Source organism: Acomys minous, assembly GCF_964271855.1.
Source record: "Acomys minous genome assembly, chromosome: 8".
Classification (NCBI taxonomy): Eukaryota; Metazoa; Chordata; class Mammalia; order Rodentia; family Muridae; genus Acomys; species Acomys minous.
Window position 1 is genome coordinate 87,302,629 of NC_140489.1, and position 26,874 is coordinate 87,329,502.

At 49.7% G+C, this 26,874-nt stretch overlaps 1 protein-coding gene across 2 annotated transcripts; it reads left to right on the forward strand.

The window, feature by feature from the left end:
- The first annotated feature begins 24,113 nt into the window (after positions 1 to 24,113).
- ID2 (inhibitor of DNA binding 2) lies at positions 24,114 to 26,410 on the forward strand. Of its 2 annotated transcripts, none has more exons than XM_084791513.1 (3): positions 24,114 to 24,562; positions 24,848 to 24,911; positions 25,632 to 26,410. In XM_084791513.1, the coding sequence occupies exons 1-2, from the start codon at positions 24,215 to 24,217 to the stop codon at positions 24,902 to 24,904; spliced, it is 405 nt and encodes a 134-aa protein (XP_084647639.1). In that variant the 5' UTR covers positions 24,114 to 24,214; the 3' UTR covers positions 24,905 to 24,911; positions 25,632 to 26,410. The 2 variants fall into 2 exon arrangements, with proteins under 2 accessions (XP_084647639.1, XP_084647640.1); XM_084791514.1 differs by having other exon boundaries at positions 25,740 to 26,410.
- The last annotated feature ends 464 nt before the right edge of the window (positions 26,411 to 26,874 follow it).

A 26,874-nucleotide genomic window follows, 5' to 3' on the forward strand; every position in this document is an offset into this window, starting at 1 on the left:
ATTCGCCTGCCTCTGCCTCCCAAGTGCTAGGATTAAAGGCGTGCGCCACCACTTCCGGCTCCTTTTGCTGCTTTATTAATGGTAACCTTGATTTTATTTCTGAGAGATGAGAGAAAGACAATACCCATGACCCCGTACCCCAAACTCCCTCATGCCTGTCTTGATTTCCACAGGCTTGTTCCCTCCACCTCTCGCAAGCGAGAACTTCTCAGCAGAACCCTTCAACTCAGCGGGAAGAACTCTAGCACAGAACCTGGCAGGCAGCCACCCTTTTCCTCTGTTACCTCAGGCCCGCCCAGAGCACAGGCCACTGAGTGCCACCCTGGAAGGAGCGGATGCCTGTGCATCCTGCAGGAAGCCGCGCGCTGGGCTGGAGGTGGCGATTGTGAAGGAGGTCAGGCTTTAGGGAAGGTGGACCGTCCTGGCCTAAGTAACCCCGGGCTGTGAGAGGAAGGTGTGCGCAGATGAATCAGCTCATTAGTGGCGTTATTAAAGATTTCTAAGGAAAGGGAGGGGGTGACTTGAATACTCCAGGGATTTAATTAAAGGGACAGGCTGAACAGACACTGGGCTGGAGCCAACAGCAGGGCAGCCACATGCTCTGTCCCCAGTCCTCCTGACTGAACTCCCAGCACAGGCCTGGGCCAGCATTAAGGGGCCTTCTCTACCATGACATCTTTTCAAGGTTATGGCCATTTTTAATACGGTTTCTTCAATCTTAGCTGCAAACTTTTTTTTTCTTTCTTTTTTTGGTTTTTCGAGACAGGGTTTCTGCTCTAGCTGTTCTGGAACTCTCTCTATAGACCAGGCTGGCCTCGAACTCACAGAAATCCTCCTACCTTTGCCTCCCAAGTGCTGGGATTAAAGGTGTGCACCACCACCGCCCGGCTGCAAACTTATTATCAGAGTTGAAGGAAGAGCTCCAAACGGCCACTAATCTTCAACATGACTTTCCACTCATTACTAAAAAATATTGCAAAGCTTTGCCAGAGTGAGCTAGCTCAGTCCTGCAAGCCTCCAGCAATCCAAGTTTAAAAAAAAAAAAAAAAAAGGAGCCAATTTGCGAGGAAGAATTTCTGGGGGCTGGAGGGGGTGAGAGAGGACTCTGGTCTGCCTGTCATTTGCTGTGTTATCTGGGGACCGGACAGCAATGACTGTGGCTGGCCACACATCCAGGATGAGTCGCCTTTAGAGTCACCCGCTAACCCAAGCAAGCTGGGAACCTGGGGCATCCATTCACCGCTCACAGATGCCCACTGAAACAGACCGTAAGAGAAAGGCTCAGAGGGAAAGGTTCCCCCCTTCCCTGACCCTGAAATGGACCCAATTGTAGTCCAGTGGGCTGCAATGAAGGACTTAGGCAAAAATCACAGATGGGGGAGGCAAATGGTCACTGTGTTTCCTCACTTTGGGGTCAGGAAGCAACAACGGAAGGCTACAACATACCTTCCACCTTCCTAAAGTCCATGTAGGACCCCAGGGTCTCCCCTGAGCTAACAGGTGCCCTGCCCTGCCCTGCCCTGCCCTGCCCTGCCCAGCCCATCCTCCAGACTAGGATGCTTCGGTCCCTAGCCATTGCTTTTCTCCCTCCTTCTGAGGTTCTCTATCTATAGGCTCTAGGGGAGCTCCCCAAATAGGGAGCCACAGCGAATTTGACATTGTCACTCAGCTGTCCCAAATCAGCCACTGAACAGCCACGGGAAACACCCCCACCAGGTGGCAGGGGGTATAGCACCATACTCCACAGTCCCTTAGTCTGAAGCCCCCCCCCCCCCCCCCCCCCCCCCCCGTGTGAATGCCTATCCAAGCAATTAGGCTAAGAGGGTGGGGCTCAGCACAGCCTCATCTGCATATCCTTGACCTCTCTGTCCACTTGAACCTCCCGTTTGACATTCCAACAGGCAGGCAACAGCGCCAACCTCCAAAGGCCATAGCGAGGAAGGACTACATAGGGAGAGCACCGTCATAGTTCTGCACCCCCACCCCCCTACCCCACCCCCCTGAACCCCCATCCCACAGCCCACACACACTCAGCCACCAGGACTACAGCTACCCCCTGACACCAGCTCCTGAGACCCAGAGGCCTTAGTTCCTGCTCTGTGCTTCCCAGGCTGGGCTAAGCCCTTGCTCTAGCCTTCCTGTCTCCTGAAACCCACCCTGCGGAATTATAGTGTACTTTTGTACCTGACTAACTGATAAAAACTTGCTTCCTATGCTGCAGTCTGAATCAATGAATGAAGTGAGCAGATGTATAAAGACACCCCATGGTACAGGCTCAGCTGTGTGTCACAGAGCCTCTGTGTCATTTTACAGATTTATTTTATTTTTAGTTATGTAGAAGTGTGTGTGTGTATGTTTGTGAGAGAGAGACAGAGACAGAGACGTGTATAAGAGAGTGTGTGTGTGAGTATGTGACTGTAAGAGAGAGTCAGAGAGTCTAGGTGTGTGAGAGAGAAGAGACTATGTGTGTATGGGAGAGAGAAAGTGAGGAGAGAGACTGTGTGTGTGTGTGTGTGTGTGTGTGTGTGTGTGTGTGTAGAGAGAGAGAGAGAGAGAGAGAGAGAGAGAGAGAAGAGAGAGAGAGGTGGGGTATGTGCATTGGAGGCCAGAAGAGGCATTGGGTCCCTGGAGCTGTAGTTACAGACAATTGTGAGTTATTGGATATAGGTAGGACCAAATTCTATTCTTCTATAGACTCTTAAAGGCTGAGCAATCTCTCCAGCAAACCAAGACTCTTCTCAATAGTGGTGACATTAGCCTTGTGGCCTCACCAAATCCACCTGTTCCAGCTCCCTCTGCCTGTTGCCACCCCTCTACTATTCCACACAGAGGCTAGGATGCTCTGTCCACTCAGCCCCACCAGGCTGGCCCTGAATGATGCTACTAGGTCATGCAGAAGACACAGGGACTTAATTTTCCCCATAAATAATGGCCTGTGAATATGCATTTCCAAAAAGAAGCTGGAGTTGAGGCTCCCCCACCAGTGTGCAGCTCATCTCCTGCCATTTAGCACCATCAGGCGCTGGGTATCTTCTTCTGGTCTGTTAGGAACAGCACTGGGGTCAAAGCTGCCTCGTCTGCTACTTCTCACTCCTAGGTTTAAAGGAGCATTGAGCAGCCTAAGTCAAGGGGACACACAGAGGCTAAGCTCCGCCCTTAACTACCATAAGCACTTGACAGTGAAGTAACATCCATCTCACACCCTGACCCTTCCCTCAATTAAACAACTTCAGTTTCCTTAATTCTTTCAAATGAATCAGTAACTCAGTGGAAAGATGTGACTGAGTCCTGGAAAAGGCAAGGGCTGGAGGAGGCTCACATCTCCCTCCAAAGCAAAGAGGGCCGGCAGCCTTTGTAGTGCGGCTCCTTACAGGTAAGAGAGGAGCCTGTATTGCACCTAATCCCTCCCACCTAGGCCCAAGTCTCCACTTCCTGACCTGCCTTGGAAAATGTAGATCTCTGTTAATGAGAGACCAGAAACTTCAGATCATCCCAGGCTTCCCTGGGTCGGCATCTCGAGAAATGACATGGAAACTAATACGAAAGGATGGGCCTGGGTACCACCTCAGCGGATAAAACAGTTGCTATACAAGCTTGAAGACCTGAGCTTAGATCCTAAACTCCATGTGTGTATGGTGCGAAGGTGAGGGGGAGATTGGAGAAGCCCTGCCACCACCCCGCAAGAAGTTGGAAGGACCAGCCAGCCTGGCTCAGGCAACCCTGAACAAGACTGTCTCAAACAAAGTGGAAATGAGAATCAGTACGCAAGATTGTCTTTTAACGTCTACCCATCACACATACACACACACACACACCCCACACACACATAAACAAACACCCCCCGCACACACACATACACCCCACACACACATACCACATACATACACACACCACACACACATACACACACATACACACACACACCACACACACACACACCCCACACACACATACACAAACACCCCCCACACACACACACATACACCCCCACACACACACACCACACACATACACACACACACCACACACATACACACACACCATACACACACAGACACACACACATACACCATACACACCCACACACACACATCCACACACACACCACACACACATCCACACACACCACACACACACACACACACACACACACACACACACACACAAACACACAGAGAAAAGCAATGTAAAACACACGGTATCCCCCTTCTCTTGAGAGGCAATGCTTCTCAGTGTAGAGCCGCATTGAGCAGCTCGCAGCTCCCGTGATCCCAGAGCCCACACCTTGCCCTCCTGCCCTCACCGCAGGAGATGCGGGAGGAGAGGGCTGGAATGCAGGGCTGACAGCTCCAACCCCTAGTCTGCTGAAACAGCAAGACCCAGGCTTCCATCTTTGTTCATTTCTCTGTACTCTTTGATGGGCCACAGATTCAATTTGATGACCATGTGCTTCTTCATCAAGCCTACTTACTGTCCAAAGACATGGTCACCCGGAAACATGATGGCTAAACTCCAGCCTCCTGGGGCCTTGAGTTCCTAAAGTGGAAATCTGTCAAATAAGTCCACTATCATGCGACAGTATTCAATGAAAGAGGCATCTATGTGCAGGGCATATTTTGTCTTACCTAAAGATTGATACCATTTCTGTTCCAAATATTATTTGGAATTATTGTTATTGTTATTGTCATTGTTATTGTTGTTGTTGTTGTTGTTATTATTATTATTATTATTATTATTGTATCATTATTATTATTATTTTAGTTTTTTGAGACAGGGTTTCTCTGTGTAGCCTTGGCTGTCCTGGACTCACTTTGTAGACCAGGCTGGCCTCGAACTCACAGCTATCCACCTGCCTCTGCCTCCCAAGTGCTGGGATTAAAGGTGTGCACCACCACACCCAGCCATTATTTGGAATTTCTATGCACTTGTCCCAGTGCTGAATGCTGGGAGTTGACACTGAAGGAGAGGCAGCATGGGCAGGCCCCTAAGGAGTTTAGCGTGTAGAGAAGAAGCAGAAATAATCAGCAAATGAGCACCAGATATTCAAATACCTTTCTGAAAATTCTCCCAAAAAAAGGTCACCCAGTCATAAAGGAGAAACTGGCCTTTTCTAACCAGAGGGCTGACCCACAGAAGGCTCTGGGGTTAGCTTGACAGGGTGGTACCTGCCTGTAGTCCAAGCATCCCACAGGCTGAGGCAGTGCAACTGCCATGAGTTTGTGATAATGTCCTATAGAGTGAAAACAAAACTTCCAGGCCAGAGGGCTGTGGGCCTGGGTCTATGGAGAACCGTTTCAAGGTTCATGCTGGAAGGTCAGGCTAAATCATGAAGCAGTCTGTTCCTGGAGTTATTACTGAGGGAACTATCAAAGAAGAAGAAAGGAAAAAACATCAACTCACTGCTATTCCTACATCTTCAATTCTACCACTCAGAAGACCTGGGCACAAAGGCTCAGCAAAGCAGTCATCATAGGTCGTCTAGACAGGAAGGCGAGACCCTGGCAACATGACATGTAACAATGGAAGAAAGCCAGGATGAGTTGCACCTGAGGGCATCCAGGATGAAGACACTGAGGAAATCTAGTGTTCTAGGAAGTAACAGGAGCATACTGCAAGACCAAAAATGGGGCACTGGGGTGGGGGTGGGGGTGGGGTCTCAGTCTCAGGGGAAGGCAGGCTAGATGCTTCCTCAAGTCCAGACATCTTCTTGTTTGCTGTGGGAGCTACCAAGAGACTTGGACCATGACTTAGTTATTTTTCTATTGCTGGGAAGAGACACCATGACCAAAGCAATTCATAGAAGAACAAGTTTATTGGGACTTACAATTCCAGAGGGTGAGTTCATGACCATCATGGCAGGGATTATGGCAGCAGGCAGGTAGACATGGCGCTGGAGCAGTAGCTGGGAGCTCACATCTTGATCCATAAACACAAGGCAGAGAAAAAAATAACTGGGAAGCTGGGAACAGCTTGGGGTTTTGAAACCTCAAAGTCTGCCCCTAGTGACAGCGCCTCCTCCAACAAGGCCACCCCTCCAAATCCTTCCCAAACAGCCCCAGTAACTAGAGACCAAGCATTCACACACTGGAGTCTAGGAGAGCTATTCTCATGCAAACTGCCACAGACCAAGAAAACAATAAGACCCTGAGGCCCTGCCTTTGAGAATAACCTAGTTTCAGTAACTCTCGTACTGTCACCTGGAAACGTTGCGTGTGTATTGTGAGGGGAGAGAGTGGTATTACATGTCTGCCTACATGGCCTTGATCTGTGTGGACAAAAATGAAAAGACCAAGAAAGGGTGTGCATGCCAAGGTTTAGGAAAATCTATAAAAAGCTGGAGTAAAGAGGCTCTCTCCAAGCCCGGGTCCTTCCCTGCTCCACCTCCCAGGCACTCAGAAAGAGCAGCAGGGATGAGTGGGAGAGGGAGAGGAAGTTAGAAGAGGAGAGAGAAAGGAGAGAGTCAGTCACGGCTTGTAGTTTGTGGGGGAGGCGGCTGAGAGGACTGGGGGGAGGGGGTTGGGAGGGTCCCTCGCTCCTTCCACGTCTCTCCTCAGGACCAGAGTGTCTGAGGCACAGGAAAAGAGCAGAGACAATGAATTGGCAGCCACATTCTCCAAGCCTGGAGCCACCCCCAGGCAGAGTGTCACCATCACCAGCACTGTGTGACCTCCATCCAGCCTTTCATCACTCCAGACCATAGTTTCTCAACTGACTTTAGAAGGAACACAAAATGACCTTAGGGATCTTTTTTGTCAATATTTGATGTTTACGAACATGACAAACACTCTAGTCTGATTAAAAATGAATGCTGCCTCCAAATTATGAGTTATCTCAGTCACTGGGGCTCTAAACTTCTGCATGCCCCTCCAAGTGCCAATAGAGTGTCCTGAGGGCTCCTAATCTCACCAGGTGCCAACTCCAGACCTCTGGCTGGAGGATCCTGCTCCTGCAACCTGGCCCAAGCCTTGTCCTTGGTAGGTTGGTTCACATGGTTTTAAACTATACTGACAACATTTCTTTCCTCTGAGTATGCATTTGGACACAAGGTCACCTTTGCTGGCTTTGACGTACCCAGAGTCCAGGGTAAATGTGAAACAGGAGACTGTCAGGGGAGTAGAGAGATATGGCTTTTCCCCCATTCCTACCCCCACAGGGCCCTGCAGCTACCGTGTGGTGTCACTGGGTCCCATTAGGCCAGCCCTGCGGCAGTGTCTCAGCAGCCAGACCAGGCCTGAGAACGAGCATTTCTGAGGAGTCCTTGGGTGACACTGAGGTGCTAGGCCACAAAGAACTGCCCATTTGCACCCACAGGAGTACAGAGAACTGGCTGGCCCCATATCCTGCTCCACCTGCCACATACATATATGACAGAAGGCCACTGACCTCGGCCACATGTGTCCCTGTAGAAGGAAATCAAATAATGCTCTAAATAACATCGCAAAAACAGCCTAGGCCTGCTCTGCAGGAGGAAGAAGGGAGCATACCCATCACAGAAGTCCACAATCAAAGGAACTGGCCCATGAGACCTGAAAGATGAGGAAGGGTAAACCAGGTGATGAAGTGGAGCATGAAGGGTGACCAAAGGAAGGGGATAGAAGGGTCTTCATAGATACCCAGTGTAGGTCCCCATCTTAATCACTACTCTATTACCGTGAAGAGACCATCATCAAGGCAACTATTATAAGAGGAAAGCATTTCATTGAGTCTGGCTTTCAGTTTCAGAGGTTTAGTCCATTATCATCCTGGTGGGGAACACACTGGGCATGTAGGTGGGTGCTGGAGCAGTAGCTGAGAACTTGCATCCTGATCTGGAGAGAGGGGGTGGGGGAGAGAGAGAGAGAGAGGAGAGAGAGAGAGAGAGAGAGAGAGAGAGAGAGAGAGATTCTAGGCAGTGACACACTTCCTCCAACAAGGCCACACCCCTCTTAATCCTTTTAATCCTTTCAAATAGTGTTAGTTCCTAGTGATTAAGCATTCAAATATATGAGCCTTTGGGGACCATCCTCATTTGAACCGCCACAGTTTCTTGAACAATAACAGCATTAATGACACAGAGAGGAAGATTCTCAGCCCTTCAGCCAGCCAGGCATGTGTGGACATCAGGGACATGACAGAGCCAAGAGTCTTGGGTATCCACCACCAGTGGTAAAAACTGACAGGGCTGACACCTGTCAGAACAAACGTGGCGGCCCCAGGGGAGAAGGGAGAGTATGGTTGTAAAGGTTGGGATCTGAGATGACTTTTATGTCTTTATTCTCAAAGCCAGGGAAAAACTAAATTAAAAGAAACTGTGCCCCTGTGCCTTTCTGGGCTGAGCTCAGTGGCAGATTGCTTGCCCTGACGTACACAAGGATCTGGCTTCGATGCTCAGTACTGCAAAACAGAGCAAAGCAACCTCAGTGGCTAATTCTCTGTCGAGCCTGTAGGTCATGGCTTGGGATTCACTTGTGCCTGTCTGACTCTGATGTCTACTACTCCCACGTGGACCCCACCCATGTCCTTCAGCTTCTTAGACTTGGGGTTCCTTGCATGACCATGTGGAACACAGAGGCATGCTCAGTCCATCATGTGTGCTGAGTTGGGACCACTACATATCTTATTTTAAATACAAAAAGAGTCCATGGACTCAGCAGGTAATGTAGTAGGGAGAGAGCTTCCAAGTACATCGTCACCGGTCACCACTCATTTCCCCACATCCTCCATGGCAGGGAAAACCAAAGCTGGGGCAAGACCCAACGAAGCCACCTGCATTGGTGTCAGACCCTGAACCCAAAGTTAGAATCCTTAAACAGGCTCCAAATCCAGACTTCTCAGCCTTGACTCCCTGCCCTTAAAGTGTTAAACAGGACTCCAAAACAATTAACAGAGAAATACAAATGCTAAGGGTGTAGCCTCGCCTATGAAATAAAAAACAAAGTAACAAGAAAACCTTTCCAACCTCTCCTCCCCATTGGCTGACCTAAGCAGCCTCTTCTTCCTAAAACACAACAAGTCCCACTGAAGGAAACAGCCAGCTTTGAAAGGAAGGAATCCAGCAAAAGGGTTTGAATAGGCACATGACCTCCACATAGCGAGATCCCTGGATGACAGGAGACCAGCTCCAGTTGTTCCTTGAGACAGGCCGAGCAGAAAGACCTGAAAACTGGGGAAGACGCGTGTTTCCACTAGCTAGTCCCCAAGAGGCAGGTGTCAAAAGGCCCTTGCCCCAATCACACTGGGAGTCATGGCATGAAAACCCCAATTTCAGAGCTGGCCAAGTGCCAGTGTTTGTACAACCGTGTCTAGCAGCCACCTCTCCACGCAGCTTATAGAAAAAAGGTCATCATGGCACATCAGCTTAGAGATTAGAATAAATCTTATCTCTTGTGACAATGAAAAAAGAAAAAAAAAAGCCCACAATAGCAAGCCACAGACCAGACCAAAGAAGTGAGCCCCAGATTGGACAAAAGTAGCGAACCCCAGGCACTGCAGTGGGAAGGCATCTGGCTTTCTTTTTTGTCTCTCATAATAATCTTAGAATTGTTCTTCCAAACAGTGTTGACTTTTGCCCTATACTGGCTATGTGGCAAATTATCTCGGCTCCCATGGAAAGCCAGGTTGTCAAGCCATGCTGACTCACTGGGCTTCCAGAGCTCTGGGGAGGTCACCTGCAGGTTGGGGCAAGCTGGGGTTGGCAATGTCCTCTCTGACTTTTGTGCCAATGAAGGCAGAGCTTGGAATCGGTCCAAGAAAGGGTGTGCAGGGCCGGGCAGAACAGGTCTCTCTCACAGGACTGGAAGTGGTGCTGACTGAGCTCCCTGAGACGCGCTGTCAAGAGAGTGCACAGAGATGGAGCCAGTGGCCTGGATGGAGAGACTTATGGGAGAACTGTTACCTACAATAACAAAAGTGAATTCTTTTGCATCAATCACAAAGATGTCTCCTACTTAGAACTCATTGGTATTTGCTTGTGAGAGGTCTTGCATGGCCAGGCTGGCCTTGAACTTCAATCATCCTATCTCTACCTCCCCACTATTGGATTATAGGAAAGTGCCAGCAGACCTGGTCCAAGTTAGTTTTATTTAAAAATCTAAACAGGGGAACTGGGCACCATGGAGAATGCCTGTAATCCTAGCACTTGGGGAGACAGAGGCAGGCAGATCACTGTGAGTTTGAGGTCAGCCTGGTCTACAAAGTGAGGCAAGGACAGCCAACGCTACACAGAGAAACCCTGTCTCAAAAAACAAAAACAAAGGAGGAGGAGGAGGAAGAAGAAGAGGAAGAAGAGATAGAGGAGGAAAAGGAGGAAGATGAGAAGAAAGAAAAATCAAAGAAAAAGTTGGGCATGGTGGCACACGCCTTTAATCCCAGCACTCAGGAGGCAGAGGCAAGTAGATCTCTGAGTTCCAGGACAGCCTGGTCTACAAAGCAAGTTCCAGGACAGCCAAGGCTACACAGAGAAACCCTGTCTCTAAAAGCCAAACAAACAAAATGAATTAATTAATCTCATTGATGAGTGGTAATATTTTTAGTGGTATGACATTAATTGTTATAGTCTCTTCGAAGTTCCCACAGAACCCTCAAGTGGCCATTTCCAGCTCCACTGACCATGACCAGCAATAAGCATAAAAACTCCAGGCAAAGCTGAGCAGCCACCCGCACTTGCCAGTGGGCCCAGGCTCCAAGAAAGGCATGCACAGGGCCGGCTGGGGACTCACAGAAGCACAGCTCCAACATCACAGTTCACTTGTGCATGAACCAGGGGTGACCAGGAGTCTCCTTTAAAAGTATGAATTCCTTCCACTGCTGCACAGGTGACGCCAGTCACCAGGGCTGGGGGTGGGACTGAACTGTACAGTCTACACACTTCTTGAAGCTTAAAAGTCCTGACCACTTGTCACCTGGAGAGCAGACACAGGAGTGTCACCTATGGGTGGCACTGCTCTGCCCCACTCCAGAGCAACTTTCACCAGTTACCCATATTTGGCTAAAGAAAAAGGAAATAAAGGGATAGAGGGAAGAAGACAGGATGGGCTATAGGGCCTTTGCTCCCCAGTCTCTGAGCCAAGCAACCTCTGAGCTTCTTACTCACCTTTGAGATGGCCTAGCTGCTTCCCTCTCTCCACCACAGCCAAGTTCAAGTGCTATGAGCAGAGAAAACAAGCAATCCTCCTCCAAACAGCAGAACTTTGGAGGCAGGGTGGGGTAGGGGGAGTGGGGTAAGGGGAGTGGGGGGGGCACTACACACACCCCCTCCAGGCTCAGAGTAAGCACCACCTTAACTGTGCATATCACCGAGGCCAGCCCTTGACATGTGTAGACTCCAACAGTCCAGAAAAATAGATGTGTGCCTCCCCCTCCAGTGAAACTGCAGTCACAGGCCGGAAAGACTGACAGGGAAAGAACTCAAAACTGGTCTAGTGACGCGCCTGGGCAAATCCAAGCACTTTAAGCACTGTTGTCCCATACCTGCTAACTGCATAAAGGGTTCAGAGACATCACTATTTTATTTTGTTTTGTTTTGTTTTGTTGAGACAGGGTTTCCTTGTGTAGCCTTGGCTGTCCAGGACTAACTTTGTAGATCAGGCTAGCCTCAAACAGTGATCTGCCTGCCTCTGCCTCCTGAGTGCTGGGATTACAAGCTTGCCCGACCACGTCTGACCACCTACATTTCTTAACTGGGAGGTTACGTGATATGCCACAGAGGGTGGCAAGCATTCTGATTGCCACAGAGCCTGAACACGGTGCTAAGGAGGCTTCTGGAAGCCAGGCCTGGTGGTGTATGCCTATAATCCCAGCACTTGGGAGGCAGAGGCAGTTGGATCTCTGTGAGTTCAGGCCAGCCTGGTCTACAAAGTGAGTCAGGACAGCCAGGGCTACACAGAGAAACCCTGTCTCAGGGGAGAGAGAGAGAGGGGGGGGGGGAGGGGGAGGAAGGGAGGGAGAGAAAGGGAAGGCAAGCGAGCGCTTCAGAGAAGCAGGTATATCTTGTAGCGTAGCCACTTAGGCTCTGCGTTTGCCTTCTCACCATGGCAAGACCTCTGAATTTTGGAGTGTGAGCCCAACTACCCTCTTGTGGCTCCAGGAAGTCAAGGACATACTAGTGTGACTCAAGACCTGGATCCTGCCCACACTCAAATCCTCAGCTTGGGAGAAACCCCAGAGCTAACACAAAAGGGGAAAAAAAAATGGCAGGACTCTCTATATGAAGTACATAGATGGCATCACAGGGTCCAAGAAGGGCCGTGGCCACCAAGGCCAGCACAGGAAAAAACGGGATGCTTTTCTACTGGGTCCAGAGTTTCACTTGGAAAAAGCAGAAAGCTTTGAGAGGTGTTTGTGTCGATGGTAACACAGGGACGTGACTCAACGTAATGTCATTGAAATACTTGGCTTAAAACAGTTAAAGTGAAGCTGGGCATGGGTGTACAAATTTGGAGGCGTTGCTGTGGTGAGAGGGCAAACACAGAGCCTAGGCTGCCCCTCTACGTTACATACCTGCTTCCTCAGCACACGGGACGCTGAGGCAGGAGGATCGCAAATTCTGCTTCCATCCCTCTGTACTTTGAGAGTTACGTTTAAACCAGTGCTTATAATAAATTATACCGAGACTAACTGTATACCCCTGCCACACTGGCCACTTCCGTGTGCCAAGAATGCCTGCGCACACATACCATGGGCCTTCTCTGCTGGCTGTGCTCTCCTGTAGAAGGCTATTCCCCAGATCATGTCATGGGTACTACCTTGTTTTCTTCAGACCTCTCTTCAATTGCCACCTTCTCAACGTAGTCTCCCAGGGCCACTTTATTCTAAATTGCTTCCGAGGCTTCCTGTTCCCAGTTCCGTGCCCTGTTGTCATTGCTCCATCCATATTACAGTAAAGTACTCACTTATTCTCCAGTGTGCTTGCTTTCTCTCACCTCCCAGGAATGGAAGATCCTGAGGGTGACAGGCTTTTGTCAGTTCTGTTCAACAATATTTTATAAGCCAGGAGATTTTCCTGACACACTGTAGGCGTTTGGTACTTACCAGATACGTGGATGGTGGGTAGGTAGATAGAGGAAGAAGTAAATAGGTGGAATGGATGAAAGGATGAAGGGATGGATGGATGGAGGGATGGATGCATGGATGGATGGATGGATGGATGGATGGATGAAGGGATGGATGCATGGATGGATGGATGGATGGATGCATGCATGCATGGATAGATGGATGGATGGATGGATGAAGGGATGGATGGATGGATGCATGCATGCATGCATGCATGCATGCATGGATGAATGCATGGATGGATGGATGGATGCATGCATGGATAGATGGATGCATGGATGGGAAGGCTGAGAGAGGGAGTGAAAGAACATGGGAGTGAGGAACAGATGGTGGATGGATGGGTGAATGGATAGATGAATATGTGGGTAAATAGATAGATGAGTGGGTGAGTGGATAGATGAGTGGGTGAGTGGATAGATGAGTGGGTGAGTAGGTCTTTGAGCTCCATTTCCCTAGCGCTATCTGTCACACTAGCTACACTTTCTGTGTTCAAAAGGAACCCTGTCCTCTTCTCACCCTGAGGTGGGATCTGATTCCTCTTAAGCCCGCTGACTTCCCTCTTTGTGCTGGACTTTGTTGTTTTACTACTGGTGTGTTTTTCAACAGTTCTGTTTGCGTATTCATTAACTCATGTAAACGTTCATAAAAGGGCTATGAAAACAGCTTCTGACTTGTTTCCTCCTGCTTTCACTCAGGACTAATTACATGAGCACCCAATAAGCCGTCCTCTTTGCCAACAGGGCAATCCTTTTATTGTGCTTCCAAGTGACAGCTCCTCTCTGGGAACACACCCACATACCACATGTTTACCTTCCCCGCTCTCTGCAGCTCCATTCAGCGCTCCGCATGATTCAAGGGTCCTCAGGAAGGACAAAGACATCAAATCCCCTCCCTTCACACACTGCCACCGACCTGCCCCCTCCCACCCTTGCTGATACAAGAACAGCCTTACCTCTGACAAGTGTTGTGCATTCAAAAGTGAATTCTAAACATGGCTGTCTCCTCCTTGGCTGTGTGACCATCTCAACTGTTTATCTACTCATGAACACTACAGGACAGGACTGTGGTTTCTCTGCCCCTTGGCACTGTACGGAGATCTAACATCCCATCACTCAAATTCTTACTGCCTCCTCCCTGTCCTACCACCACCACACACACACACACACACACACACACACACACACACACACACACACACACCTCAAGAAATGGCTCTGAAGCAGGCATCTGTATCGCAACATCAGCAGAAGGATCAGCAAGCCGAAGGCCACTGTGGAAGAGACTGACCCGGAACCTCTAAGGCAGTTGTTCCCTCTTCCTGGATACTGGAGCGAAGATCTCCCAGCCTCCTTTGCAGTAAAGTGTGACCATTAGACTGAGCTCTTGAGCTCTGGTTCTCAACCACAGCAAAGGCTCCTAGTCACATGAGGAGGCATCTCCGATTGTCACACTGGAAGAAGGGAACGTTCTTTTGGAACCTAGAGAGGGGACATCCACTTGACAGTGCAGGAGGCACAGTGAAAAACTAACCGGCTCAAGGCTAACAGTGTTTAGGATCACCAGGCCCTATTCTCTCTTCAGGCCTGACAGAACCAGATGCAAACACCTTAGCGGCCCTATCAAGAATATGGTAGACACATTATAAAGCAATGCAACTGCCCCTACGTCATTGCTCCAATATGGCTACATGTCATTCAGTAACACCCACCTTAGGAAGACTTTCTGGTATGTGGGGACCTCTGGGTAGACTCAGTACAGCAGCTGGCACTGCCTTAGCTAACTCAGTCACTGATTTCATTCACTTTTTGTTATTGTTGTTGTTTCATTTTTTTTTCAAGATGTGGTTTTTCTGTGTAACAGACCTGGCTGTCCTGGAACTTGATTTGTAGACCAGGCTAGCCTTGAACTCATAGAGATCCACATGCCTCTGCCTCCAGAGTCCTGGGATTAAAGGCTGCACCACCACTGTGCAACTATTTCACTCATGTTCCACGGCTTCTTTTTTTTTTTTTTTTTACGTTCAGCAATGTCTGAGTCAGCCACACACATCCTCAGACACTATCTGGGACGCATCTGGTGTCCCCTGTTCCAAATGCAAGAGGGATCTCTACTGGGGAGCCTCTGGAAACCAGCTTATGATTGATACAGACAGCCAGTTTAGGCAAAGGGACGGGAGTGCTCCGTGGGTAATCTATGAAGGACTGGTGAATTTGGGACCTTTACATTAAGTTCCCCCAGAGCTCATCCCTGACCTTTTTGGTCTTAAAGGACTCCAAAGTAGAATTTCTTTCCTTGGCATTCTGAAAGCAGAGATAGAGGTGCCTTTTCTTGCAGAGGCAAGGACTCTCACAAGAACTTCTTTTTAAAGGGGAGCGGGGCGGGGGGGGGGGGAGGGGGGAGAAGCAGAAGGGGGTAGGGAGAGGAAGGGGAGAGAGGGTGGTAGGGAAAGAGAGGGAGAGGGGAGCGCATACATGTGTACGTGCTGCCCACAGAAGCTAGGAGGGCACACTGAAGAGCTGAGAGCCGTCCCTCCCAGCCCTGTGAGAACGAACACCTTGTTTCCCCGCGATCAATCACTGAGAAGCTCATTAGACGTCACAGGTAAGCGTGGAGGCATACACTCACTAAAAACAACTAGTCCCTGTCCATCTAAAACCTAAGCCGCCAGTGAGCGATGTGCTCTGTCAGGCACTTCTTAAACGCTACATGGAATGCTCAGAATAAAGTCACAGGGAGGTGTGACACTCTTCTGCTACTTCTCAAATGGGACAAAGGAAATGTTAAACAGTCAGAGTTGGGCCCTTCCCCAGAGCCACATCTACCTGCCACAATGCAGCGCTGGTGTGGCCAGACTGCTGACACTAAGAGCCTGGGCTCCTCTCTCTGTGGCCAGGGTCCATGGCACAGCAGGATTATCTTCCCTCTAAACCCCACAAGGAGCTTGGCCTTTCCTCCCCCAGGAGCAGTGGCTCTCAACCTTCCTAGTATGGTGACCCTTTAATACAGTTCCTCATGTTATAGTGATCCCAACCATAAGATCATTTTTGTTGCTACTTCATAATTGTAATTATGCAGGATATCTGATATGCAACCCCTGTGACAGGGTCATTTAAACCCCCCCCCAAAGGGATCATGACCCACAGGTTGAGAAACACTGGCCAAGGTCAATCACCAGGACAGCACTGGAGGGCTCCCAAAGACACGGCGATGTTAGTTAACTATATTCTATTTCAAAATGTGGCATCTTTAAGGACCATAAAGCATCTGTGGTAAATATTTCCTTAGTTAAAACTAGAATTTCTCCCAAAGAATTACATAGATGTAGAGCATTTCCAGGAAGTGTTGGGCCACTCAGGAAAAAAGGCTTGGTTCACATTCTTTGAAGTCAGGCCTGAGCTGGGATCGGGGTTCTGCCCTCCAGTCTGGACTTCCTGGGATGGGAGAGACCTGGGCACTGGCTCTCGGCCATACCTAGGCTTATGAGCAGGAGAGCTCAGTGTAGGAAGAATCGGAGCAGCCTTTATAAAGAACTGGGGGGTGGGGGGGGGGGAGTCCAGGGTGACTCACCTGAGCATACACTGCAATGGTGTATGTGTTGGGGTGGGGTAGCCAGGTGAGTGCAATCTGAGGAAAGGAGTGAAGGGCTAAACCAAGAACAACGGACATACCACAGTCCAAGCTATGCACGAGGTTGTGGGAGGGGGTCATGTCAGCCCTGAAACCTCAAGGGAAGGAAGGAGGAAGAAAGGGGAGAAGGAAAGAAGAAAGGAAAAGGAAAGGAAAGGGGGAGGTATGTACAGAGGAGGGGGTGGGTGCAGTCTCAGCTAAATCCCCGCTCACCCAACCTCTGAAAACCTCAAAGCTCTTGAGTCGGAGCCATCAGTCATGGCACCCACCCCACAAGAGCCAGGCGCTAACAAAACCCCAGTGCCCAGCCTGAATTGTTCCTGGTCAAAGGTTAAATCTCCTAAAGCAACATGGGCTATTGCCGTTCCCCTCGGCTTCCTCCCGGGTCAGACTATTGCTGCAGACGACACACAGTTTGGACACAAGATTTGGAGGGATTGAGTGGGGACTGCCCTGAGAGTTTCTTCCATGAGCACTGGCTCTTCCGTATTGGAAAGTGCTATGTAAGCTGCCAAGGGAGAGGAGTAAAGTAATGGGTAGCCCTACCCTGCCTTAAAGCCTATCAACTACAACCGTGGCAGGACCAGCAAGGTATCCCCAACCGTGAAATAGTGGCCCATTTATCATGGGGTAACCAACAGCTAGCTACTTAAACTTAATGTCTATTTAATAGGAGGAAATTCATACCTAGTACTAAAAACCTAACCAAGTACTCAGGGCTGGAGAGGTCATGGACCCTAGAGGAGAATCTATTTTTCCTAAATACAATATACTTTGTAACTAAACATTTATCTTTATGCTTACAGGTAAATGTCGTTCTTACTTCATTCAAAAAAAAAAAAAAGAAAGAAAGAAAGAAAGAAAGAAAGAAAGAAAGAAAGCTTTTTTTTTTAACAGATGGGGACTGTTATTGGGATCCACAATTGGTCCAAATGCAGACAATAAATGACTGTGAAATGCCTAAACCCATTTATATCTCTGCAATGCAACCCCTATATCCAAGGCTCCTAAAAATGGAAGAGACGGGTAGAAAGATTTCAACAGCTAGAGGCCCAGGATGCCTGTTGCTAAACACTGTCCCCTAGGCATGACATGGAAAATGCACGCATGAAATCTCAACAATATGGTTTGTTTGTTTGTTTGTTTTTAATCAAGACTGGCATGGGGACACCACCACATGCCATGTGGACAAAAGAAATGCCACATGGTCCCACCCCTAGATGAAAAGCTACAGGGCAGTCAATGGCCGCTGAGAAAACAAATTAGTTCCTCTGGGGACAAGCTCCCACATAAGGGTATCTAGTCCCAGGTGGAAGCCCTGTGCACGCACATGTGAGCAGAGCTACATAGACTCAGTAGGCCATGTTTATGTGTGACACACGTGGAGCAAGACTAATTAAGGAGAGAGCATGTGTTTGGGAAAGGAACACTGAGTTTGAACAGGGAGGGAGGGCTGCGAATAATGTCAATTTTCGCAGTGCTCGTTTAAGAAGTTCCAAAAGCCAGGTGAGGTGGTGCACACCTGAGTTCGAGGCCAGCCTGGTCTACAAAGCAAGTCTAGGACAGCCAGGGCTACACAGAGAAAGCCTGTCTGGGGTCGGGGGTGGGAAGCTCTTAAAGCCAGGTGTGGTGTCACACACCTTTAATCCTAGAACTCAGGAGGCAGGGGCAGGCGGATCTCTGTGAGTTCGAGGTCAGCCTGGTCTATAAAGCAAGTCCAGAATAGTCAGGGCTCTGTTACACAGAGAAACCTGGTCTTGAAAAACTGAAAAATAATAAAAGCAAATGTATGGTCTTATTCTCTCGCCTTTCCAGGCTCTTGCTGAAAGGCAATGTCCGAATCTCAGCAGGCCATGCCCAGTGCCATAGTGCCAAGAAGATGACAGGATGACATAGGGACTCCAACAATCTGACACAAGCCCTAAGGGGTCCTCGTTTTTTTTCAATCAACTGCAGTCACCTCTAAGGATATGGCCCAGGTCCGGCCATTTCCCACAGAACAGAAGGAGGCAATAGAGATGCTGCCTAGGGGGCAGCAATGGCCCACAAGTGGTGGGGGAGGGGTTGCAAGACCCTCAGGAGTGCTTTTCCTTTAGCTGAAGATAAGTCTGTGAAATACCATTGGTGGGGGGGCAAGTGTCTGGGAAAGAATGACCTAAAAATTGTGTTCACTAGGGGGGCATCAAACTATTTTTTAAAAACAAAATTTCCCACCTGGATTAGAGCCAGCAATGACTAGAGAGATGATGAATGAACCCAGTGGCCAGCAAAGCCAGCAAAACACAAGAACCCAGAGCTGCAGATGCACCCATGGAGTTTTAGGTGACCCACCCCGCCAAGGGGCGGGGGGTGCGGTAGGGGTGTCCCAGGTGCAAGTGGTGCGGGCTTTGGGCTTGGGTAGACTGCAGTCACGGACTTGGCTGACTGCAGCGAGGCCAGAGCGCAAAGAAGGCTGGAGCCAATCGAGGCGGGGGCAGCGCGCGCACACACAATGTGTTTCTTGTTAGGGACTCCCAGGCCCGGCCAGGTTTTGCTTTTGGTGCGGCATTATAATATTAAGGAGCAGTTTGATTCTGGACAAGCCCGCCCTTGTTGTAGGCTGCTTGCGGGTTCCCACGGACGCCAGTGGGCAGACGCGGGTGGCCTGGGTGCTGCGCTCGCTCGGGGTCTTCCCGCGGGGGCTGGGGAGCGGGGCGCCCAGATGGCTGTGGCCTGGGGTCCCCCGCGGTGACCTCGGCTCCCGTGGTGGCCCAACCCGCGGCGCGCCTCCCAGTGGTGCAGACTCGGTGACGCCAGCCCCCTGCTCCAGCCAGTTCGCAGGCGGCCTGAGATTGTTTTCCAAGACCATATCGCTCAGTCCAGTTAGTTTTCTTTTTTAAATTTGGTGACCGGAATAAAAGTCGCAGGAAAATCCTTTGTGAATGCCAAATGCAACCGCAAATCGGAGCACCTCACAGTATTGGTAACAAAATATTCACGGTGCTCGTAGTTAAATCGGACCCTTCCGCCAAAGTTCCCAAACTTGGCTTTCTTTGAACCAGGCTGGAAAGTGATCCCTCTAAAAAGGAATCAGACGGTGGCAAGCAAATGCATTTGGCACGGCTTTTTTTTTTTTTAACCTGGTGCTCCAGATCTGCAGGTAAACAGGACGGTACGGGAATCCTAGAAGGAGATATGGCCGGAACTGTGTCGAGGCAAGGGCGGGCCGATTTTTAAAGCTAAGCCATTGTAGTAGCTGCGGCGCTTCGCTAATGCCATTTATTGGCTGTGTGTGACACGAAGTGTAAGGGGTTAGGCAAGTCTTAAAAAAAAAAAAATACCCCGAAGAGAAAAATAAACATCCTTTTGTTTGCTTTTCGTGGCTTTGCTCTTTTTCCTTCAGTCCTGGCTCCTCTCATCTAAGGCCTTTTTAAACCCAAAATCTGTTTATCTGGTTTCAGGATAAGGGCTCCCTTTTGCCAAGGTATTAAATAAACACATAACGCAAAAACTCGAATCCTTATACAACCCAGATGCTGTTTCCTCGAAAACCACAACAAACCCGGATAAGCCAGATAACAGCTCCGGCCGGTGGTGGCCACAATCCCCCTCCCCAAATGCCCAACACTCCCACCCTCACCCTTGGGTTTTAGGGCCAGCAAAGCACCGTTGTATTTGGTGTATTTGGAATCTCCTCCCGCAGAACAGGCGATGAATAACTGCCGCTAACACTCTCAGCCGTGGATGAGTACCCTTGAGGGATCCGGATGCCATAAACTATCCAGAAATGTTGGCACCTGGCTCCTAAAAGGGAGCTCTTCCTGGAGATGAACCCGGACAGAGGTGTCTGCGTCTCTAGGCCAACTTACAAGTTTCTGGACTCTTGGTGATGTCAGGCGAAAACTCAGCACTATGAAGGGTCTCGGCCTGCCCCCCCCCCCACTCGCGCGCGTAGCGGAAATGAGCACGCAGATGCGGAGAACTGCCCGCTGAGGCTCAGTAGCCAAAAGACCGCAGCCTTGCATCCTACCACCTCTCAGGATGGGGGTGGGGGTGGGGCTGTTCTGGAAAAGTCTGATGCTTTTTGCATAACCACTAAGGACTCCTAAGAGAACGTCAGTAGAGCGCAGTGGGGTGGGGATGGGGGCTTCGAGGATAAGGGTCCTTCAAAGAATTCTTTTCTTCTTTTGGAGTCAAAGCCATCCAGGCAAGGACCAAGAAGATCCAGAAAAATAAATAAATCTTGCCCTGCGATGAGACAGTGACCTCCTTTGCATCCACTTCTACCCTCCCGCCAGCTCCACGCCTCTGTTGCAAAAACAAATGAAATAAAGCAAACCCTTTTGCTTTGGCAACGTCTAAGCCACATTACGCCCCCTTTTGCAAAGGAAGATTTCTTTCTTCTTTCTCTCCCGGCTTTCCCCCCCCCCTCGCTCTCACCCCCTCCCCCAGCTCCTTTTTTTTCCCCCTCTCTCTCTCTTGTTCTTTTCTTCTTCTCGGCCCTCCTTCTTTTTCCCCAAAATCACTCGAAACTTAAAACGTGCAGAGGCTGCAGGTGCGCGCAGGCTGACGGCCCGGTCAGGGCGAGCCTGGGACCGCCGGGCCTTGCAGGCATTGATCAGCTGGGCGCGCGCGCTGAGTGACGGCGCGGTTGCCATGGCAGCCGCCTGAGCGGCGCCGCGAGGACAAGGCTGCAGGGCGGCGTGAATGGGCGGCGTCACGCGCCTGGCGCCAGAGAGTCTGCTCCGGGGCTCCGGCTCCGGCCCCGCCGCGGCCTGGCCCGCGCGCCGCCGCCGCCGCCGTTGCTGCCAATTCATCACCTGTCAGGGATCACTCGGGGGGTCACGGGCGGAATGGACACAGCTGTGAGAACAAAACCGAGGGGAAGAAAGGAGAGAGCTCCCAATTGCGCCAGATGTGCAAAGAGGACCTTGAGACTCGCCCCCGCCGCGCCGGCTCCTCCCGCCCCCGTGGCATCACGCGGGGATTGTAGCCAAGGTGGCTGGGCCGGAACCTGCTTCTGATTACCGCGCGTGGCCTGGACACGGTGGGGGATCCGGAGGCCTAGTAGCAGGGCTCGGGCAACTCCAGAGCGGGTCTGTTGCTTTAAGTGGGGGGCGTCCCCAGTGGGTAGCTGGGGCGGCCAATATCTCCACCCCACCCCACCCCCCGCCGGAAGCCTTTCACACCTTCCCACCACCCACGGATCCCGCCCTTACTGCAGCTGGGCGCGTCCTGCAGCTGGGATCATTTGAACTTCAGGGCTCTCATGAAAATCCACATCCACACCAATTGACAGATTTTTATGTGTCATTATAAGCCTCCGCAAAAAAAGGCTCCCGCCACATCCCGGGCCCCAAAATATAATTTCAAGAAATGTCAGCCCGGGCTTGCCGTGACAGACTTACTAGTAACTCCGGCCTTTTCTCGGTCATAAACTTAAACAGTTTCATGATACCCTTAAAATGATCTTTAAATGAATACAAAACCTGAGTAGTGTGCCCACAGAATCGGATTCAACGCAGCCGGGCAGACTGGACTCTGGCATGGCAGTCAAAGAAAGAAACGCCAGAGAACTTTCACCATATTTAGCAATTTTACTATATCAGGGTACAAGAACGGTCTTGGGAGAAGGCGCTCATACGTCGTCGCTGCCAGTGTGTCGAGCGAGCGAAGCTGCACCGCGCTCATTATCATCCAGCCCAGGGCCTTTCTGTTGGGATAATGAGGCTGGCACGGGTGCTAACATACGGTGTCCTTGGAAAAAGCTAAGAATGCGTCAGTACCGCAGAGATGCAATGTCCAAGAATCATAAGTAATAATTTGAGAATCCCGGAGATGTTTGTTTACATTGGCTATTATTGTAAAATACTCAGAGTATAACATCATGAACCAAAAGTGTCAAAACAAAATCTGTTCCGCTGTGGCACGTATGTGACAGAAACACATGCACACATCAAGAGGCTCGAACTGTGGGGGACTCGGATAGTAAATCACTCCCAGGCTTAATAACAGAGGCGAGTCGTCAATCGAACACTGTCACTGAGTCGCACTGCAGGGTTTGCGCAGATTTCCCTGCAGGGCAGCGTCCTTCTGCAGCCTCCAAACTGAGGTGGCTGGATTTTACCACCTCTATGCCACCGGACTCTGCCTGCTCAGAGAGAAGCCTTGGGGCACATGGCTGTCACGTGGAGGTCAGAGACTGCCTGGCCCACCAGCTGAGAAATTAATCATTAATTGAAGGGAAAATACTGTTTCCCCACCACGGAGCTGTGCCCGGATTCTGTCTTCTTCCTCTTTATTACAGAGGATGTGAGGGATTGAGAAAAAAAAAAGTCAACCTGATACTACCAGTTTACCCTTTCTGGGATTTTTAAGAAAAATATTTTTCCTCTAATACACGACTAATATTTGGAAGTCTTCAGAACGAGAATTCAGTGTGAATTATGTGAATATTGGAATCAAGCGCTCCAAACTTTTTAAAACGTAGCTGCGTCTAGGAATCCTAGGGTGCTGAAAGATTCCAAACCTCATACGTAACAGAATTTTCCTTAAAAACTGAGATAAGCTGTCAGCCAATAGCTAGGACCACCTACCTGACAAAGAGTTTCCCAAGAGCTGTAAGTGCTGGAATGTGACACCAGAAATCACGATTTGTGCATAATTAATCGCATCACTTTGCCACCTACACTGAAGGGCACAGACCAAGGGCAGCATATGTAAATGTAGTTCCACTGTGCAAACCTAACTAATGACCTTCGATTAATGGGGTCATTTATTCTAACCCTGCCTCATTCTTGCGGGGAGAAGGGTGGGGGTGTCCCGAACGTGCCTAGTCCCTCGGGGGCTCCTCTGCGGTCTGAGCGAGACCTCACAGTGCCCGCTATAACTCGTGTCACTGAGTTTCCGAGAAGGCCTCCCGCGTTGCTCCAAGTTGCAAAACCCCACGCTAAGCCTGCCCTGAACGTGTATAGGGGTATGTCGTGTCCCCCGCCCCCCGCCCTTAAGTAGCCTTTCTTTATCTTAAAAGAAGGAACCCTACAAACGTAACTTCCCAAAGGCGCGCTTCTTTCCTTCTTGCAAAGGTCCGGGTCTTCCCCTAACGCTAGCGACCTGTGACTCCCTCACTGCCTTGCTGAGACTGTGGGGCTGCCCGTAGCCCTAGGGCGGGGATAGCTTGCTCCGGGCACACCCCCGGGATGGGGGTCCTGCTAGCTCTGGGAATCGGAACCCGGCGGCCACTTTAGCACAACCGAGCCCCCTCGGCGCCCAGTGCGTACTGTACTCAATTTACCACCCCAGCTGGGCTCGCGCCCGCTCCTCCCACCCCACAGGCATTGGCTGCGAACGCGGAAGAACCTAGCGCTCTCATTCACCAATGGGAGAACTCTTTCAGTATGATGGACGGGACCCCTTCCACCAATGGCAGCTCAGGGACGGCCGATCCAGCGTCCCGGGCGAGTGCCCATAAAAGCCGCCCCGCCCGCCTCGCGCTTCATTCTGAGCCGAGCCTGGTGCCGCGCTGCCTGCCTAGCCCCCTGCGGCGGCTCCCTCCCAGGCTTCTCCTCCTACTAGCAGCATGAAAGCCTTCAGTCCGGTGAGGTCCGTTAGGAAAAACAGCCTGTCGGACCACAGCTTGGGCATCTCCCGGAGCAAAACGCCGGTGGACGACCCGATGAGCCTGCTGTACAACATGAACGACTGCTACTCCAAGCTCAAGGAACTGGTGCCCAGCATCCCGCAGAACAAGAAGGTGACCAAGATGGAAATCCTGCAGCACGTCATCGACTACATCTTGGACCTGCAGATCGCCCTGGACTCGCACCCCACCATCGTCAGCCTGCACCACCAGAGACCTGGGCAGAACCAGGCGTCCAGGACGCCGCTGACCACCCTGAACACGGACATCAGCATCCTGTCCTTGCAGGTGAGACTCGCTCGCCAGTACCTTGCTGCCGGTATGCTTGCAGTCGCCCGAGCTGTCACTCTTAAATCCATTGTGAAGACAGGTTCATTAACTTTATTTTTGAGAAAATTGTGTACTGAGCGTCATGTGAAATCGCTACTTAAGTTCTGTGTGGGTTGCGTCTGGATCTGCACTGTAGCATGAGCCTGTTTAATGGGACTTGTTGGCACTTTAGTAAAATTAGGTGGGGGGCTACCTTCCTTTAAGATTGTCTAATATCCTGCCTTTTATCCTCTTTCTCTCCAGGCATCTGAATTCCCTTCTGAGCTTATGTCAAATGATAGCAAAGTACTCTGTGGCTGAATAAATGGTGAGTGTTTGCTGCGGCGGCGCCTCTTGTGTGCGCGTTTTTTGGTAATGTGCTTGTGTGTCTGTAAAATGTTTGATTTGGTAAATGCATGCTTCGCTGTGTTACCGGTGCCGCTTGTCTTACCAGATGGGCATGAAGGGGCTTGTAACTGTTGTTACTCAGGATTACCGATCATTTGCCTTTAAGAAAGAAAGAGAAAGAAAGAAGCCAGTAACTTACTATGAAGGTGGCCAGACCAAAGTGTTACTGGCTTTTGTGAGCCCAGTGGCGAGGGTATGAGGTACTAACCTCGGCTGTAATTAATCTTAATCGTCATAAATTCCATAGTGATCCTCCTTCCCCCAAAACTGCAGTCCTCTGAGATTTCTCTAGCTAGCGGAAGACTGCTACCCTGAGCCTTACCCCTGTGCTCTGGGGTCCAGATTTCCCTATCTGTTAACTAAAGGGCTGTTTTCAATCAAATAATTGTTACAAGGAGCAGACTGGCGCCTGTGAGCATGCTGCTAGAGATCCAAATAGACTGGGTTTGGGAAGTTTCCCCCTTGAGTGTCTGCTATTTTCATGTTTAATTTGTGCTGTTGAGGCTGGGGTCTGTGTGCCGCATCTGGACGCCAGGGTTTGCTTAAATGTTCAAACTGTGGCTTCCTCGGCGCCAGGCTGCCCGCCTTTGCCCTTAGGTTACATTCTCTTAAACTGCCTTTCTCTTCCAATCTTTTGCAGGCGTTTGGGGACTTCTTTTCTTTTTACTTTCTCTTTTTCTTTTGCACAACAAGAAGTCTACAGGATCTTTTAAGACTCTTTTTGTTTTGTTTTCAACCATTTCACCAGGAAAACGAGTTGAATGGACCTTTTTAAAAAGAGAAACGGAAGGAAAACTAAGAATGCTCATCTTTCCCAGGTGTTCTCCGACCTGGCCTGTGATACCGTTATTTATGAGAGACTTTCAATGACCTTTCTACAGTCGGAAGGCTTTCTTTATATACTATTCCCACCATGGGGAGCGAAAAACGTTAAAAATCACAAGGAATTGCCCAATCTAAGCAGACTTTGCCTTTTTTCAAAGGTGGAGCGTGAATACCAGAAGGACCCAGTATTCGGTTACTTAAATGAAGTCTTTGGTCAGAAATGGCCTTTTTGACGTGAGCCTACTGAATGCTGTGTATATATTTATATATAAATATATATATATATTGAGTGAAACCTTGTGGACTCTTTAATTAGAGTTTTCTTGTATAGTGGCAGAAATACCTATTTCTGCATAAAAATGTAATGACGTACTTATGCTAAACTTTTTATAAAAGTTTAGTTGTAAACTTAACCCTTTTATACAAAATAAATCAAGTGTGTTTATTGAATGTTGATTGCTTGCTTTATTTCAGACAACCAGTGCTTTGATTTTTTTTTTTAAATGATGCTATGTTATAACTGAACCCAAATAAATACCAGTTTAAATTTATGTAGACTGTATTAAGATTATAATAAAATGTGTCTGCTGTCAATACCTGGATTCTGAATGATTTTTGAGATACCCTGTCCTCATTTGGGGTACTTCCTTCTGTCCCCACGCCCCTGCCTCCCTTCCCCCCTCTCTCCCCCCTCCCGCTCCCCTTTTATCACATGTGTTCCATGACAGCCCAGCAGAGGAAACATTGCTCCTGTTAGGAGGGATCCGGACTGTGAACTCTGCACACCTAGCAGTTTGATTTTGTGCCTGTGCACTGGGACAGGGTTTTAAACAGGATTGTGGGAGGTGACTGCCATGAAGTTAGGTCATTGACATAAGTGTACAGTCTAGAAAGACTAGTGGCTGGGTGTGTGGAAAGACATCTTTGGAGCAAGGTCCATATTTAGAAAGAGAACAGGGGCTTTGGCTGTCACTGTTTGCCCCTGGGTATTAAGCTGTTAAACCTGGCCAGGAACTCTAGCACTCCTCCTCCCTCTCTTCCTCCACCTGTGGCTCACC